Raw genomic sequence first — 17,702 nt, forward strand, 5'->3', positions numbered from 1 at the left:
GTCTGTGTATCTCCGTGTCTCTGTCTGAATCACTACATGTGTCTCTGTGGGTGTGTGCATGCACATATCTCTGTGGTGGGGGTGGAGGGCGTGTGTTTGGCAGCGAATCCCCCTGGCTAGGGGGTGTGTGAGAGTGTATCTGTATGAAACACAGTGGGTGTGAAATCCACCCCCAGCCTTCCAGACCCTGGCCCCAATTTGCTTCCATCTCCTTGTTTGGAGGCAGCGTAGCCAGCAGGACCCAGGGCAGGCTTCAGCCCAGCCCCAGCCCCTGATTGGGTCTCCTCCCTGTCACAAAGACCCAAGCTGGTGATAATAATAATAAGATATATATATAAAAACCCCAGCAAGAAAGAACCAACCACCCCCTCCTCTCAGGCCTCCCTCCCATTGGCTGCCCTTCCCTTTGTGTGCCAGGCAGCTGCAGTCCCAGCTCCACATTTGAATGTATATAGGGGATTGGAAGGGACCATTTCCATGGGCCATCTGTCTCCCAGCCAGCAGCAGCCCCGCTCCCACCTCCACCCAGGAGCAGCACAACAAAGGGACCGCAGCCGCAGCCAGGCAGGATGGTTCTAGTGCACGTCGGCTATCTTGTTCTTCCAGTGTTTGGCTCTGTACGAAACAGAGGTATCGCTTTATCCTTCGGGGCTTATTCTCGGTGGTGGTGGTGTGTGTGTGTGTGTGTGTTGTTTTTTTAAATGCACGATCCTTTGGTTTCTCTGGAGGGTTTCCCCCCGGGCTCCTCGTTGTCTCTCTTTCTTGCGGATCCGATGCAGGAGGGTGGAGGGGGAAGGAAAGAAAGAAAACCCAGCAACCCAGCGGTGGGATTCTTTTAGAGTCTTCTCCTTTGGATTCGGAGAGCCTCCTTCCTTTCACTCGGACCATCTGCCCCCTGCTTCCCACCTGACCCATCTAGCTCTCGGGTGGAAAGCCGAGCCCAGACCTGCCTCGCTCTATGCCCAGATGGGGTAGGGGGCTAAAAACAGGATTTTCTTTTCTTTTTTGATTTTGTGCATTCAGTAGGTAGCGATTTTATTTTGTGTTTTGGGCGTGTGTGTGCTCTGTTTAACCATTGATTTGTGCTTTTATTATTATTTATTTACAAGCTGAGGTCTCCAGCTTATCTCGTCCCTCCCCCACTCTCTTGGGAACCGAGAGCACGTTCACCCTCTCTTAACCTTTCTTTTTGTCCCTTGCTGTTTCTTCTGTAATGGACTAAAATAGCTTTGGAATTAGCCGACCGTTTTTAGGGTGACTTTTATTTCTTGTTGGACATTCCCCCCCTCCTTCCCCGCCTCCCATCTCCTGTAATTTGTCCTCCTCTCTTTGGGGATTCTAATGGTAATGTTGTTTCTGGAGAGCAGCACATCAGTCCACAGCTCCATGGTGCTCTTATTGCTCAGAGAGATTTTTCAGGAAAGCAGCGTGATGATTATTTTTCACAGAGATTTAATATGGGATGTGTATGGCCATTGCATATTTTTTCCACCTCCCCTCGTTCCCATCCACCCCACATTCTGCTACAGACAATGGACCTGGACCTCTCCCTCTTCTCCCCCACCCCTTCTCCCTCATTCCTTCCATTTTCTTTCTATCAAAATCAGGATGCATTTAGAGTCATTATTATTTCTAAATCAGCCTTTCTCTCTCCTTACATTTCTTTCCTGGAAATGTGCCCCCAGCCTGACCGCCCACCCCCCTTTGGCCTATTGTTGGTCAAGTCCCTATAGTTTTATTTATATATAAAATAAATTTCCTCTTAAAGATGATGCACTGCTGTAATTACCATTGAGATCTTGATCACTGGGGACCCAATAAAAGATGGGTTAAAATCTAGCATAATTAGAGTCAGTCCAGATTCTGATCTCAGTTTACACTGCTATAAATCCAGAGTAACTCCACTGCACGGATGGCTTCAGATGCGCTGATTTACCCCCAGTGTAACTAAGATCAGAATCTGGTCTTTCCTTTCCTGCTGTTGCCCAACCGCTTTAAAATTTATTTCCCTTTACTGTATGTGTACATATGACCCAGGTTGAACATAGTGGCATTGTTAACTGCAGTCTCTATTGTGATGATGGGATGATGACATTTTGCATTTATCAAATCTTTATTTTTTTTTCTTCATTGTGTAGCACAGTGAATGGTCAACTTGCTGCTGTGTGCTGTAGCCCTCTGCCTCTGCATTTAGCTGTATTGTGACACCCCTCTCTTAACCATTTCCTGTATCCATCCGAGGAAGGCATTGATATTTAAGCTGCAGTATCCCCTCTCTATGGGCTGTCTGTCAATTTCAAAAAGGCTTAGATTGATGAGATTTCTCTGTAACACTAATTTCCCCCCCTCCCTCTCATCTGTGCAATTATCCTTATTATTTGAGAATGTCTAGGATTTTTTATTATATACTAGGCATACATTAAAAATAATTAAGACTGATGTTAAGCCCCAAAGTATAATTATCCTGATTAAATCATTATCATCATTAATTACACTGATTTTTAATACCATTACTGGATGCAATTTAATGTTTTCAATTTCAAATTAGTTTTAGTGGGGTGGGAGGGGTTCTCTGCTTCTCTCCCCCAAATTTACATTTCATTTTGGGTTCTTTCATTTTACTTAAAACTGAACATCCCCACAGAGAAACTTGTAAAGGGGCTATTGATATTTGACCCATAAAAATGAGCCATAAAAGACCTTGTGACAGAGGATACTAATGCTTAAACCTGAAGTCCTAAACCACAATTTTCTTGTAAAACTATTAGACAGACTGTAAGCTTAAATCTGCTCTTTTTAATTTCATTGTAGTAGTATAGAAAACAGGCCATTTCAGAATAGCTGTAGATAATAACAGCCATTTTTGTATCTTCATCTTGTTTAGCTAAGTACATTGCACTGTAAATTCCTGTTAAGTGGATTCATTTTGCTTTAGTTGGTGGATGCAGTATCTTGTGGGGTTTTTTTCTAGTTATTTAGACAACCATTGGTTTGCCATCTAGAACGCTTTTATGACTAAACAAATTACAGTCAAAAATAATAATAATAAAATCTGCAATTAAATTAGCCTTAATTTAAGAAAAGGCTTGAAAAATAGTTGGAGAATAAGATCCGTGGATAAATGGGGACACTAAGCATATGAACATCTGAATATTCCTCCACCCTGCGTATTAACAAGGATTATTCAAAGACTTTGTAATACAAAGGGGTACTGCATCTTTGTACATTATATATCACACACAGTCTTGGCCAAAATTACACCACTTTCAACAGCTGGCCTCCATCTGTTTCTTTGAAAGCTGAAACATCCAGTATATACAATTGCCTGTTATAGAAATGATCCAAACACTTCATTTAGTGTGTATCAATTGGACACAAACATTTGATCAATTAACGCTGCTCCAAAGAAGCATATTAAATGGCAATTTTAATGACATTATTTTTTTAAAAAGAGAGACTCCTGGCAAAATGGTTTTCCATTAAACAGGGATAACATTTTCTGCTGTGCTAAATTACTTCCTGTTCTTATTTTGTGGGTAATTTTCTGTATCAAATATCCTTTGGTTGTGTATCTTCACCTTTTTTCTTGTACTAAAACTAAAGCATGGTCTGTATTTTTTTACATTACCTAGTTTCTGATGTAAATCTCTCTGTAGAGACATACCCTGCTGAAATGTAATGTGCTGTAGCCTATACATCTGCTCATTGTACGCTGCTTTTGTTCTGTTGCCCCTCCATAGCATGGTGGGCCTTGCCTTTTTGTATTGTGTGCATGATGACATTGTTACACACAATTCCACTAATACTAATATACAATCTCTCAATAAAGAAACTAGTTTTCCTATATTAACCTAGTGTGCTTTTTCTATTGCTGTTTTCCCATTTATTGTCGTATCCTGCTGTTTAGATTTTTTCCTTGCTTTCCCCATTGTAAGATTGGAGTGAATGAATTTTTCAGTACCACAGATATGGGAGTCTTTAATATTTCTACCCCATATCTATAGTCAGCATTAGTCTGTGTATATCTACTGGACAGATACACATCCTATATTATCACTGTGCCTATGTATAGTTCTGTTTTACTCCAGAATGGCAAAAAAGAAGTGTATAAACACACCCACACTCATTAATTATCAGAAGAGATTAAGGAGCCTGCTACTTACTGCATTCTGATTACAAGGTTACACTTTGGTCATGAGTAATGAGAGGTGCAATGCCCCAAGATGGATGAGGGGAAAAGACATTTTTATATGTCTGGCTTTATTAGCAAGAAGTAAATGAATCTGAAAAAATATTTCCTCCCTCCTTTTTATAACCCTGCCCTTTTGAATATGACTATCCTGCCCACCATCTGGTAGGAGAGCAGTGGTTAGTGCCTAGATACTATGATGACTGGCACACTATAAATACCTTAGATAGACAGCTGGGGAGCTAGAGTAGTAAATGTGTCCAAGATGCTAAGGTTATAACTACACTTCCTGCTTGCAGTATAGTGTGAAAACTTGAGGTCCACTCTTTTGAATATCTGATTTGATTAACAAGTTAAATATTGACGTAGAAACTCAAGTAAGTAAACATGCACTTTAAAATATATGTAAGCACACAGAAAATTTGAATGAGCTCTGCCCTTTAGTCAGTAGGGGAGTTGACTGCAGATGCTATGAAATAATAATGCAGATCACCCATTTTTGGTATCTCACCAGAGCCAATGAAGCAGACTGTTTCCCAGACTTGCAGGAGGGCATTATCACATAATACATTTAAAAGTGATTACATTGTGGTATTTAGGTGCCACTACAAGTCAGGGCTTCCAAAAACATTTTTTGCACTAATTGCATTTCAAAAGAAGATGGAGAAATGCAGGGTTGGGTTATTTTTCTGTAAAGTAGAGCAAAAATTCAGCAGTTGACAGTTCCACCAATCGAAATTTCAGTGCCAGACAAGTAATCTTACACTTGTCCTGTAGAAAAAGGCATGTTAGAAACAAATGAAATCAAGTGATTAAAGGAAAGTACCCTACCTAAATGGTTGTCATTTGAAGAGGCTCATCATTTTGCAAGGCAGTGCCTATTCACTTTCTCCTAGCTATATCCTGAGTTTTTTCCTCCTCCATATTCCTTTTCCATGTATCTTAGTAATTGTTTGGCCATCATGTCCCTCCTGTATGACCACACACAATATATTTCTCTGCTCCCCCTTCTGGATGTACTGTATGCTTTGGCCCTTTGTTCTCTGCTCGAGCCTATTCCAGATTTGAAAGCTTAGCTGTTTGCTGTGACACATGTACACGTACACATATGTAAGCAGGAGGCTGTGCTTTTCTTAGCTTGCATGAAGGGAGACATGCATGCCTGTTGGGGCTGATCATTCTATTACATGATTTTTTTTTCCCAACATAGTACAATACAATTTTGTTCATGGTTTCAGAAAGTAAAAAATCCAACCAACCAACTCTCTCACTCCAAATCCTACATTTCCAACCCTTGCTAAACTGAAATATGGAAGCAGCTGTCCCTTTGTGACAGATACTGGTTTCATCATAACAAGCCACCAGTTCTTATTTTGCAAATTAGGCTAATATAGATCAAAACTGTTTGGTCAATACATTTTGAGCATAGTTTAGTAATGTAATAATACAGAAAGCTGCTGGGTTAATGGGAACTCATGCTAAGCAATTTATCATCTGCATCATGTTTTGACCTATCTTGTTAGAACACGCATTCTTATGAGAGACAATATTTCTGCTTCCCCCCCCCCCCCCAACACTTTACTAGCAAGCAGCCACAAGGCTTCCATAGTTCATAATTCATCGAAGGCATCCACAGCTTAATAATTAATACCTTTGACACTGTGATTCGGGAAAGACATCTGGACACAAGAGAGCTATTTTTTTCGTTTCAGTAGCACAGATGGGGAAAACTGGAGGCAAGTAAAGTTCCATTGCTGCTGTGGGTGGGGAAAGGACTCACAATGGTTTCTTGAAAGTATATTTCTCTCAGATGCCCCCCACACCATGCATTAATGGGCTGCTTTAAATAACATCTTTCTATAAGAGGGGGAATGATTATCCTGACCATGGATGCAACTGGGCCAGATTCTTATGTATGCTAAGGTGCCTTTACCTGCTCTGGCAGGTTTAGAAGGGTCTTAGATAGCTTACATTCACTTTAAGCCCCTTTATGCTGCCAGAGAAATTTCAATAAGAACCAGGCCCATCTGACCCCATCTCCTGAACCAAGGTGAGGTTCTTGTCTTATTATAATCTGTACTGGGTTTTTTTATTTTATTTCAGAAATAAACATACTGGGCCAAATTCTACTCTCATTTGCTGTGGTGTAAATCTGGAACAGCTCCAGCAAAGTTTAATGAAGTAACTCTGGATTTACGCTGCTAAGAGCAGAATTGGGCCCACGTAAGTGTAATGTTTAAATACTAACGAACCCACTTCCCAATTAAAAAGCAAAAGAAACCAAAGTATAAATGGACTTGTGAGACGCATGTGGTAAAAAATCCAACCCACGGCCTAATCAACCGTGAGTCAAGTGATTAGGGCTCAATCCTGCCAAGTGCTGCTGTACTCGTGTGGATTTCAAAGAGAACGGTGGGTCCTCACAACCTCTGAAAACCAGCCCTCTTTGATTTAGGTTCCTAACGGTGGATTTAGCTGCCTAATTTTTAAATCACGAAATTTGAAGATGATAGGCTTAGTGGCTATGAAACGTAAAAACCCACTGCAAGCAGGCCAAGATTATATCAGTAAACACAATTCCTTAATAAGTATTGATTCTTGTAATGTTAAAAAAGCCCAGTGCATTGCACCAAACATATATCACTTAGCTGCACAATCTGCTTATGTGCATAAGCACCTCTCAGTGCTTTTGTGGCCCCTGTCAGAGTGTATGTGGTGTTACTCTGGCTAGCTGCATACAAGTTGACTACAGCATTCAGCTCTCGCCACAGCAAATCAAGGCCTGAATCCTGCTCTGTCTGAATCCTCAATCGCCCTAGTGAATGAATAGCATCATCAGGAGATTTTTGTCCATTTCAGCAATTTTGGGGTGTCAGTGACTCTGTTGCACATAGGGTAAAATGTAAGACAAAAGGAGTCAGTGGGAGTAAACGGCCCCCTCTCTCAAACTGCCCATGTATCTCACATGAAAACATTCTCTGTAATGCCATGAAGAACATGCAAAATATTAAAGGCCAACTCATCCCTCCTTCATTTTGATGGAAAGAGTGGAAAGCCCCCTCCTTAGCTAAATGCTGTGACAGTGTGACAGTGAGTCAATCCACTACAATTGTCCCCCACTTCTGCACCGGCCCTTCCGGGCCAACTCTGTGTGTTCGGGGCTCTGTGATTTCAGGGAATGTGGGGAGCCAGGAGTGAGAGCGGCTGCACAGTGCCACTCTCCTCCACAATCAGCTTTTTCCTCAGTCCAAAATAATGTTGATCCTGCTACCTTATCTTGCACAGACTCTCATTCCATGTTGTCAGCATCTCCTCCCCAAGGAGTTTTGGCTTAGCATAGCCAGGGACTCAATGGAACATAGCTCCTGAGGAAGTTCGGGGGCCCAGGGATCAGCAGAGAGGGACTAGGCCTCAATGCACATGCCCTGGTCCTCTGTGGATGAGGTAGATCTCAGAGCATCCAGGGGCTGGGAGGACCACACCCCCTGAACACACAGGTTGCTGAGTTTCCCACCTCATTTTGTCCTGAGTTTTTTTCTGTGGTAGGAAAAGATCTAGGCCTCAATGTAGAGCATAGAGCCATACGGATGTCTGACAAGCCTCACTCCACTTATGTGTATATTCTGGGGACAGTCCCCTGACCAGACACATCAGCCAAATTCACGTTGTATTATTTGTATGAACAAGGCAGCAGTTTTACCAGGTCTGCGTCATGGCCTCTAGCAAAAAATAAGTTTATAGTGTTTTCTTCCGATGCCTGATGGGACCTGTCCCAGCAAACTAGTTTTACAGCTCTAGATCCTCAAACGGCAGTCAGTGGGAGTAAGGGCTGCTCAGCATGTTCGAAAACCAGGCCATAAATCCTTACCATTCCTGCTAACTAAACACAGCCCAACTCCAGTAAAGCCTCAGCTCTGGTTTCAGTCACTCTGGTTAAAGCAACCGCACTTACTTGAAGGATCTCGTCTGTCTTCAACTATGCGTGTTCTTGGGGTAGTTGGGGTATATCTGAGGGCTGAATTAGGTTTAGATGACTTCAGTGGAGGGTGGCAGCTGCAAAATTGGGATGAGAATCTGATCCAGCATCTTGTGGGGAAGATAGTCAGTCCTTCAGGCAGGAGGAAACAAGCTAGAGCCTGCTTCGTGAGTGCTAAGAGATACACCTGCTATGCCATGGATACAACTGAGGCTTGCCAGGCTTCCTCCCAAAGAGCAATTGTTTCTGAATTTGCATTAAATGGGTCTCCACCGGGGACGTGCTGACCTTGGGGATGCCCCAGGTGTCTGCAGATGCTTTGCCAAAAAATGGCGAAGAAATTACTAAACTGACCTTTGGATACCAAATCTGATCCTGTTGACTCCAGTGGAGTTACTCCTGTGAGTAAGAGCAGAACCAGGTCCTATTGGCTAATTCCTGTGGTCTGTACTCAGTCCTCCATAGTCTGGCTAAACCCCCACCATAGTCAATGGACCTAATGCCTCTCTTCGCTGTGGCTGCTTTGTGCGGCTGTGGATGTAATGGACCCCTAAAGAGTAGGGGCTTCACTGGCCTAAGGAAGATCCCTAATGTAGGGTGATGCTCTGGTGGTGTTCAGCTGGTGTCTAGGAGGAAAGAGACTGGCTGTGCTTATCAAGCTGCACTAATTTACAGAGGGCACGGGGCAGCTGCAAAGCCAGTGCAGAACTGGGAGCGTGCGAAGGTAGCTTAAAGCCATCTTTCCAATCCCCCCAATTGCCTGTGCTGTGCTGGGCGCTCCTTGGTTGCGGCTGCAGATCCAGACCACTGTCGATGGTAATTTTGCTCCAGTAAGGACGACAAGATTGGGCCTGACACAATAAACGTAATGGAGTGGCAATAGGTGATGTCTCCTAAGGATGCTGCTTAATTTAGATTTACCTTTGCTCACATAGCCAGTTTACTGTGACTCCAGTAATCAGAGTGTAATTACTGGGATTCTTGACATTTGCAACACTCTCCAAGCATTAGTCCTGCTATTACCAATCTTCTCTGGGTTGGGCTGTATGTGGAGGAAGCAGTGTGGTCATGAAGGCTACACGCACCAGCTTCTGATCTCAGTTACCTCCAGTGACTCACTAATACGAATGGCGCTACTCTGGGTTTAGAGTCACTGCCCAGTCTTGGGGTCCTTCCTTAAGCTATTGGAGTTCTTTCATTTTGTCTGATTGCCCATCATGAAAGATGGATCACTTTCTTGAACTAGCAGGACCCATCTAGGCTGTAGCGGGCTCCAACAGTTTAGCATTCTCATGCCCCTTTTAGCAATGTGTCTTCTGAACCAATAGCCATTTGCTGGGGAGATTTTGCTTGAATGCTAAGAGCCTGTTTATTAAGCAAGGTTTTCCAAAACAGCTAAGAACACATTTTACCAAGTCACTGTGCACAGATTAATAAGGGCTGTAATTCAAGGATCCATCGCATATACATGTTAAAGGACAGTGATTGGTGTTCCTAATAACCCTCTGAGCTGTTGAAACTGCCCTAAAATCATCCCTTATGAGCTGCCTGAAGGCTTCCAGTTTGCTTCCTTAATAATACCGAGTGTGTATCAATATAGATAGAGAGACTATAGTGTTAGTAAAAGTTTCCAAACAAGCAGCCTGAAGAATTCTGCAGGACATATACGGCAGTGGGTGCAGTAGAACATTGGGCTAACCTGCTAATGCGAAGGGATGGCCTTTAAGGGCCGAAGGAGTAATTTAGGGCATGTCTACACCGCAAAAAAAGACCCACGGCAGAGAGACTCAGAGGCTCGGTCAAGTGACTCAGGTTTCTGGGGCTTATGCGATGGGGCTCAAAATAGCAGTGTAGACATTTGGGCTCGGGCTCTGAAACTTAGCGAGGCCAGTGGGTCTCACAACCCAGGCTCCAGCCTGAGCAGGAACATCTGTAGGACAAGCCTGTCAGTTGACCCAGGGTCTGAGACTACTAACCTGGGGGTTGTTTTGTTTTGTTTTGCAGTATAGACATATCTGAGTCCCCATCTCATCTCTGACCTTTGAGCTCTGGCTGCCATTATCAGGGTGGATTGTATGCTGTGTAGGCAAGGAACTGGAACTAACTCATTTCCCATAGGCCACCAAACAGCCATCAGATGATAGTAACAACTTTTGATTAATAATGACCTGGGCTAGATTATAAGTTTCTAACAGGTGACCTGCAGGAGAAAGACTGTATCTCATTACCAATTCCATGAGCCATCCGGCTCCCTACGGAGCTACATTTTCTTTTATTCCAAACAGATCAGTTCAAAGCGTTCCCGAAAGGATTATGAAATTCACTTTGCAGTTCATGCTGTTCAGATCTTAAAGTATTGCCTTCCCAACTGCTGTGTTCAAGCATTCTCTAGAGAAATCTTGCTATGGATGGGGAGAAGGCGGAATTCTGCCCTCCCATACTTTTTCAGACGTGTTGCCATGTCATTCTGGCTTCCCCTACTTGAAGAAGCTATTAGGGGATATTGCATTTAAACATCCATCCCAGACCAGTATGCATTTATAGTCCATCCTGTTATGTGGGGCTTTGGTACTGAATAAGCCTGGCTATTAAAATAATTGAAAGTAGAAGGTTCTTTTTCCCCCGGGGGACTTTTAAACTGGCCAGACACTATGCTTAGGCAGCAGTGGAAAAGAAATCCCCTCCTCATTTGGGAAGTCTAAGTAGGAGAATACCACTAGAAAGATGTGAACAGCAAGCCATGATGTATGACGCGCCATAGCCCAGTCTATGTCTGGGGATTTGCTGCAGAGTCTCACAGTCCGATCACTCCAGAAATATTAAAGTCCACAGATTCATTCATCAGCACCCTAAAGTTTGCTGCTTAAAGAAACAGGACCCTGTTTATTTCTTAGCCATTATTTTTTGTTTGGTGTCAAAGGTGAATTTAGCGCTGAGATGGCTTGACGAGCATGCCTAATAAAGCCCTCAGTTTATCCACACATGCGCAGCATGAGATTCCCTCTCCCCTTTCCTACCAATGGACTTTACATTGACCTGGCGAGGCGAGAGGAGAGTTCTGTTTCCAGACCCGTTCAGTGAACAGAAGGGCACACAAAGGTGGTGGTGGGTTTTGTGCATTGTAGACACTTATCCAACCCAACCAGACCCACCCACTCACTTTCTATAGGGCATCAAACAGCCATCAATAGGAATGACTTTGTGACTAGTGTCCTAAGCTGGCTTTAAACCAGCAACCTAGAAGTGAAAAGCTCTGAATGGCTTTGCCAGATCCCTGAGCCAGCGATTCCTGATTGCTTTATCAGTGTTGATCTGCGCTTCATTAGTCAGTCCAACAGTCATAACTGTCTCTGTACTCTGAAGCTTTTCTAATTTAATTTTAAAATAATTTCATCATCTTCTCTGGAAAGCAAACATTTCCTCTATTTCTTAGAGGTTCCTGCTGATGCGCCAGTAGCTCCTTGTCCTCTCCATAGTACTCCAGTGAGCCGGCGATGCTCAACTATAGTTGGCAGACTATATGGGGTCCAGGCAGTTCACAATGTGACCCATAGTCACCCCTCCCAGGTGCAGCCCATGGAGACTACAAGTCCCAGAATGCCATTCTCCAAATCGATCCCAGTGGAGGTTGCTTATACCAAGATGGAGCATACTGGGACCTGCAGTCCTCACAGACCTCTAAGACTATGCTCAGAATGAGCACAGCGTTGCTACCCTGCTCCATTTCTGCAAGTTCGGTGCCACCTGTAGTCTCTTAGCAAGTTGCAAAGGAAGCCCTAAGGTTGGATGTCGCTGATGTAAAATTCTTACAATACACGCTCTTTCGCAGGAGGGCCCTGTGCACCTTCTGTCTGACATGGCGCTTGCATGAATCAGGGATATTTAATCAGACAATTGGCCATGTCCCTGTGACTTTACTAATGCTCTCAGTGATAGTGGTCTCCCTTGCCAGCTTGTAGGACCACAAGTAACAGCAACAGCATTGCCAGTTCTTCTGCTTTTAGTGGGAGTCTCACAATATTTTGGTGTTTTCCATAATGTCCTGCTCCTGGGGTCAGGTGATTGGGTGAGAATCTCGGCTTCCAGTTCAATAAAACTACATTTATAGGCCTCGGGGTTGTGGAGACAAACTTGAAAACGTGACCCAAGTGCTCCCTGAAGCCGCAAAACTGGAAGGCAAATAAAAAGAATCCACAGTTTATCACTTTATTTTTTAAAAATCTCATGGTCTTTAAGCCAATCTCAGATTTTTGGGGGGGAGGGCTGACTCATGAATGGGGGGGGGGGTTGGCCATACTGAGGCCAAGTTCAAAGCTGCCAAACAGTGGGACTCAGACTATGAGTTTCTCTAACTTTGCAGGTAGACACATGGGTAAGGCACAGGGGCCTAGCAGTGAGTTTTCTCCTCCTCTCACACGGAGGGGATGCCGGGGGGGGAGGCAGGCATGGGTCCATCCCCCCCATTATCGGCAGGCATGGGTCACCTCTGCTGTCATTGGTTCTCTTCCTGGGACAAACAACTGTTCTGCGTGTTGCAGAGCTTGCCTGAGACATGGACCTCCCCCTGCCGCCCCAGAGCAGTGCGGTTCTTTTTGTGTGTTTATTACTTGCTCTGTGCCCTCTCACATGGGAGATCCCGATTTAATTCCTGCTCACTGTAGTCTGCGCCTTGATCTTCTAAGAGGGAGGCAGACCACTCAGGTCCTTCCCCTCCAAAATAGACAAACACACAACAGTCACTTCTGAGCCGTGTCAGCGTTAGCGACAGAGCTCTTTATCATGACATGGACTCCAATTCTGCAGGGGGCTCGGAGTGAAACCAACCAGGCAGAAGCTTCCAGAACTGGAGCTATGCTGGGGACAGGCAGAAACAATCTCCATTCCCCAGAATCACCTGGCCCCAGATCCACAAAGGGACTTAGATATTGCAACGCTCAGCCTTGCCATGCCTAACTTTTAGGCACCCAGCCACCAGGTGGAATCCACAAACTCTGAGATAGGCACCCAAGCTCCCTGTACAATACATGGGGAGAAACAGACAGATCCTGAAAATGGGATCCACAAAGCCAGCACACTAGGCGGGGAGTTGGCTAAGCTAGTCAATAGCAGGTGGCAAGGAGGGGGTGTATCCTAAGCCCTCCCCTCTCACAGCTTAGAGGGATCTGGAGTCAGACATCTAAGCTGTTGCTTGCAAGAACAGCATTGGCGTGCCCCTCACAGTCAGGGGCGGGTGGGGAGAAAAAAAAGACCTCCCTAATAACCCAGTGGTTAGAGCACTCACCCAGGGGGTGGGCAATACTGGTTCAGTTGCCCATACTGCTTGAGAAGAGCTTTGAACATGGGGTTCCTACCTCTTAACAGAATATCCTAACCACTGCACTGTGGATACTCTGATATAGGGCTGCTGCCCAACTGCAACAGGCAGGACCCTTAGGCTCTTCTTTCTGATCCCTGGTGATGCTCTTCAGTGGTCACATGACCTTTCCCCCAGCATGCCTTTCTGGGTGCTGGCCCTTTAAACTTTGCAGACACAGACAGCTGCAGCCCTAACATGGCCATTTTGTTGCCTGCTGTGGAGCTCTCTATCTCAGCTGGTAAGTGTTCCTACCTCCTGTCACGTTCTCCCTTCCTTACTCCTAGGGACGTAACATGTTCTCACATGAATGGTGTTTAGTACTTAGCCTTCACCTGCTGAAGTGATTAGTTCTGTAGTGCTAATTGTTTTGTGTTATGTTTCCAATATACCAAGAACTATATCACACCCTCGGGTGACCAGATGTCCCAATTTTATAGGGACAGTCCCAAATTTTGGGTCTTTTTGTTATATAGGCTCCTATTACCTCCCACCCCCCGTCCCGATTTTTCACACTTGTTGTCTGGTCACCCTATCTCACCCACCTAAGAGAACTTTTATTTTGGATTAAAAGGAAACAGCAACAAGAAAGAACAAAAGTAAAGACTCCAGGAGAGAGCACAGTGTGTCCCTCTCTGGTTACAGGCTGCAGCCATGCTGAGACCAGATGGAATTCAAGGGGCAGCGCACAGAAAACCAGACACCGCAGTTTCAAACTGCACAGTTACGTAGTTGTGAATGGTTTTGCATTTTATGCACTATTCCATAGTTCATTCGTTGCAGTCCCACTAACCCATTTGTGCAATATGGGCCTGATTCTTCATTGCACTCTTGTGCAACCATTTATGCCGGTGGCAAATGACTGTGATATGCTACCCCCAGGGGAATGTGAGTGGAGAACTCTCCTTTGGTAGTGTTTTATGCCCATTTGGCACAGATGTAAATAAGTGCACAAGGTGAAAGATAGTGGGGACTCAATCCCTTTCTGTTTAAGGCCTGATCCTTCCCAGAAATCCTAGGGTGTAAGTGGCTGCATGTATTTAATGCTAGTTTTAAGTCGATCCTCTATGTTACAGCAGGTAGCTATAATACGGATTCATACCGACCTGAGGATGGGTCATGGAATGGACAGCATGGCATGGTGGTGGGAAGGCAGTCTGATATATCTACGCTGCCAAGAAAAACCCACCATGCTGAATCTCAGAACTCGGGTCAGTAGACTTGGGCTCGCAGGGCTCTGGCTGCGTGGCAAAAAATAGCAGTGTAGCTGTTCCCGCTCAGGCTAGAGCCTGGGCTCTGAAGCTGGACAAAGGGGGATGGTCTTGGAGGCCAGCTCGAGCCTGAGTGGGAATGTTCACACTGCTGCTTTGAGCCCTGCAGCCCGAGCCCCATGAACCTGTCAGGTGACCCGGGCTCTGAGACTCAATGCTGCAGGTTTGTCTTTGCAGTGTAGACATCCCCCCCAGTAACCTGTCCCAGTTCTTGATGAGGTTATAAACTCCATCTACATAACGACTGGCAAGGATGCATGCATACTCTTAGTTCTGAAAAGGCACTGCCAATGGGCCAGCTGGGAAGCAGCCGAAAGGGCATGAAAATGCAGATGATAGGAAATGCAAAGTCACGTGTGCCACGGCAGAGGAGGTCAATGCTTTTGTCAATGATCGGGGAGAAAATATAAAATGATTGCCGATCAAGTTTGCAGGTGAGACAAAGATTGGCCAGGACGTGAATGATAATGAGGCCGTGTCACTGGCCCATAGGGTTCTGGATCAAGCTGTGAGACACTGCCCAACCCCATCTCCAGCACCCACCCCCACCCCTGCAGTGTCACACTGCCCAACCATGCCCCCGCAAAGCATGACACCAAACAAGCTAGAGGTAATCAAACAACATGTGTTTTAATACAACTAAATGCAAAGTCACACTTCCAGGACGGGGGAAAGGCAGTGACTCTGAAAAGGACTCAGGAGTCAAGTAAATACGAACTCGCAGTGGATTGTGGTTAAAAGCGCTAATGCGATCCTTAGATGTATAAACGGGAATATCGAGCAGGATTAGGGATGTGGTATTCCCCATGTATTTGGCATTGGTGAGGCAGTTATTGTTGGAACACTGTGTCCAGTTCCAATGCCTAACTTTAAAAAGGATGTTGAAAAACCAGTGGGTTGAGAGAGAAGGTTCCGAGAAATTTTCAGTGTCAGGAAAACACCCCTTACAATGGGAGACTTGAGGAACTCAATTTATTTAGTTTATTGAAAAGAAGGTTAGGAGGTGATTTGATATGGTCTGTAAGTACCTACTCAGGACGATGGTTTCTGATACCATCACTCTCTTCAATCTAGCAGAGAAAGACCGAACAAGAGCCAGTGGATAAGAGCTGAAGCTAGAAAAATTCCAACTGGATATAAGGTGCAAAATGTTAACAGTGAAGGTAATTAAGCATTGGGACAGCTTCCCAAGCTATGGAGTGGATTTTCATCACTTAGAGTCTTTAAAACAGTAGCGGACGGCTTTCTAAAAGGTATTCTCTAGTTCAGGGATCGGCAACCTTTGGCACACGGCTCTCCAGGGTAAGCACCCTGGCGGGCCGGGCCGGTTTGTTTACCCGCCATGTCTGCAGGTTTGGCTGATCTCCCACTGGTCGCGGTTCACCGTCCCAGGCCAATGGGGGCTGGGTTAGGGTTAGCCCTGTGCTGGCCACCGCTTCCTGCCGCCCCCAGTGGGCTGGGACGGCGGACCGTGGCCAGTGGGAGCCGCGATCAGCCGAACCTGCGGACGCGGCAGGTAAACAAACCGGCCCGGCCCGCTTACCCTGGCGAGCCGCGTGCCAAAGGTTGCCGATCCCTGCTCTAGTTCAACCGCAAATGAAGGGCTTGATGCAGGAATTCTTGGGAGAAATTTTATGGCCTGTGTTATGCAGGAGGTCAGATTGAATTATCGTAATGGTCCCTTCTCGCCTTAATATGTATGAAAATTGTTTTAGGAAAGAATAACAAGGCTGGTGGATCTATCCTGGTACACCAAATGGGGGAGAAGGCACCCAAATGGGGGAGAAAGATGGGTTGCTGACAGCAAAGATCCACCCAGTAACTAAGCCATGGAATGACCCCTGCCAGAAGTACATTAACAATCAGTACTGGGTAAAGGGATCTAAAGGGTTCCCTCCCAGTCAGTTTGTATAAAGCAGCACTTACTGGTCTGAGCATGGGACTGACAGCCAAGAACTCCTGACTTCCCATATTACTTCTGCCACTGACTTGCTATGTGGCCTTGGGTGAATCACTTGAGCTCAATATTCAAAATACCGACGCTAACATTTGCATGGAGTGTTGTGCATGCACAGTGTCTTGGGTGTGTGCGAATCAGGGGTATATGCACACTCCTCAATATCTGTGCATACACATCTCAGACTTCTTGTGCACACTCATTGGGGGATTGAGCATGTGGAAACTTTGGACACAAAATGCACAAAAGCGTGTGGGCACTTTAACAAGTGCGTCTTTGAAAATGTTGGGCCTTAACCTCTCTGCCCATTTCTCCTCGTGTAAAATGGGGAGAATGATCCTTCCTTTCCCATCAGCTGAGTTCTTCTGAGGTTTGGCTCATGCTCATGCAGCACTTGCAGGAGCCAAATATTGTTGTTGTCGTCACGCTGTCTGGAGTGGTTCACCCTGAGTGCCAATCTCAGGGCAGACTGTCATAAATCAGGGCAGACACCCCAATCTGGCGGTACCACTAGATTTCACCAAACCATTAGCAAATGTGAACTCCTGAAGCACTGTAACAGCCAGTGGGCATGCCAAGGTAGATTGCCACCCAGGCAAGCCGGATTTAGTGGTAGTTGGTTGCCGTACCCCAAAGATCACAAAAAGATTCAGGTTGCTCCTGGTCCCAAGAAACCAGTTACTTATTTCAGATCAATTTGTATCTTAGATCTCACACCAAAGACAACGCTTGTAACCAATCCTATGGTAAACTAACTAAGGATTTATTAACCAGAAAAAAGAAATGAGAGAATTATTTACAGGTTAAAGCAGGCAACATATATACACAAATGAGCTACAGTCTATGGTTCCGAAGGTGACAGAGTTGCTATAACTGAATGTTAGGTCTAACCCAGGTTGACCCTGGGGATCTCTGCTTCTGTTTCCTAGCTCCAGCCCTGTGAGAGTCCAAACAGG

General features: G+C 45.1%; 1 protein-coding gene across 1 annotated transcript in view; it reads left to right on the forward strand.

The window, feature by feature from the left end:
* Nucleotides 1-417: 417 nt before the first annotated feature.
* Nucleotides 418-17,702, forward strand: part of ARK2C (arkadia (RNF111) C-terminal like ring finger ubiquitin ligase 2C) — a 109,080-nt gene continuing 91,795 nt past the window's right edge. Inside the window, exon 1 of the mRNA XM_005305408.5 lies at nucleotides 418-630. Within this exon, the coding sequence (XP_005305465.2) occupies nucleotides 570-630 (61 nt within the window). The 5' untranslated portion in view covers nucleotides 418-569. The remainder of the gene's footprint in view (nucleotides 631-17,702) is intronic.

The sequence above is a fragment of the Chrysemys picta genome, chromosome 6, assembly GCF_011386835.1.
Source record: "Chrysemys picta bellii isolate R12L10 chromosome 6, ASM1138683v2, whole genome shotgun sequence".
Lineage (NCBI taxonomy): Eukaryota > Metazoa > Chordata > Testudines > Emydidae > Chrysemys > Chrysemys picta.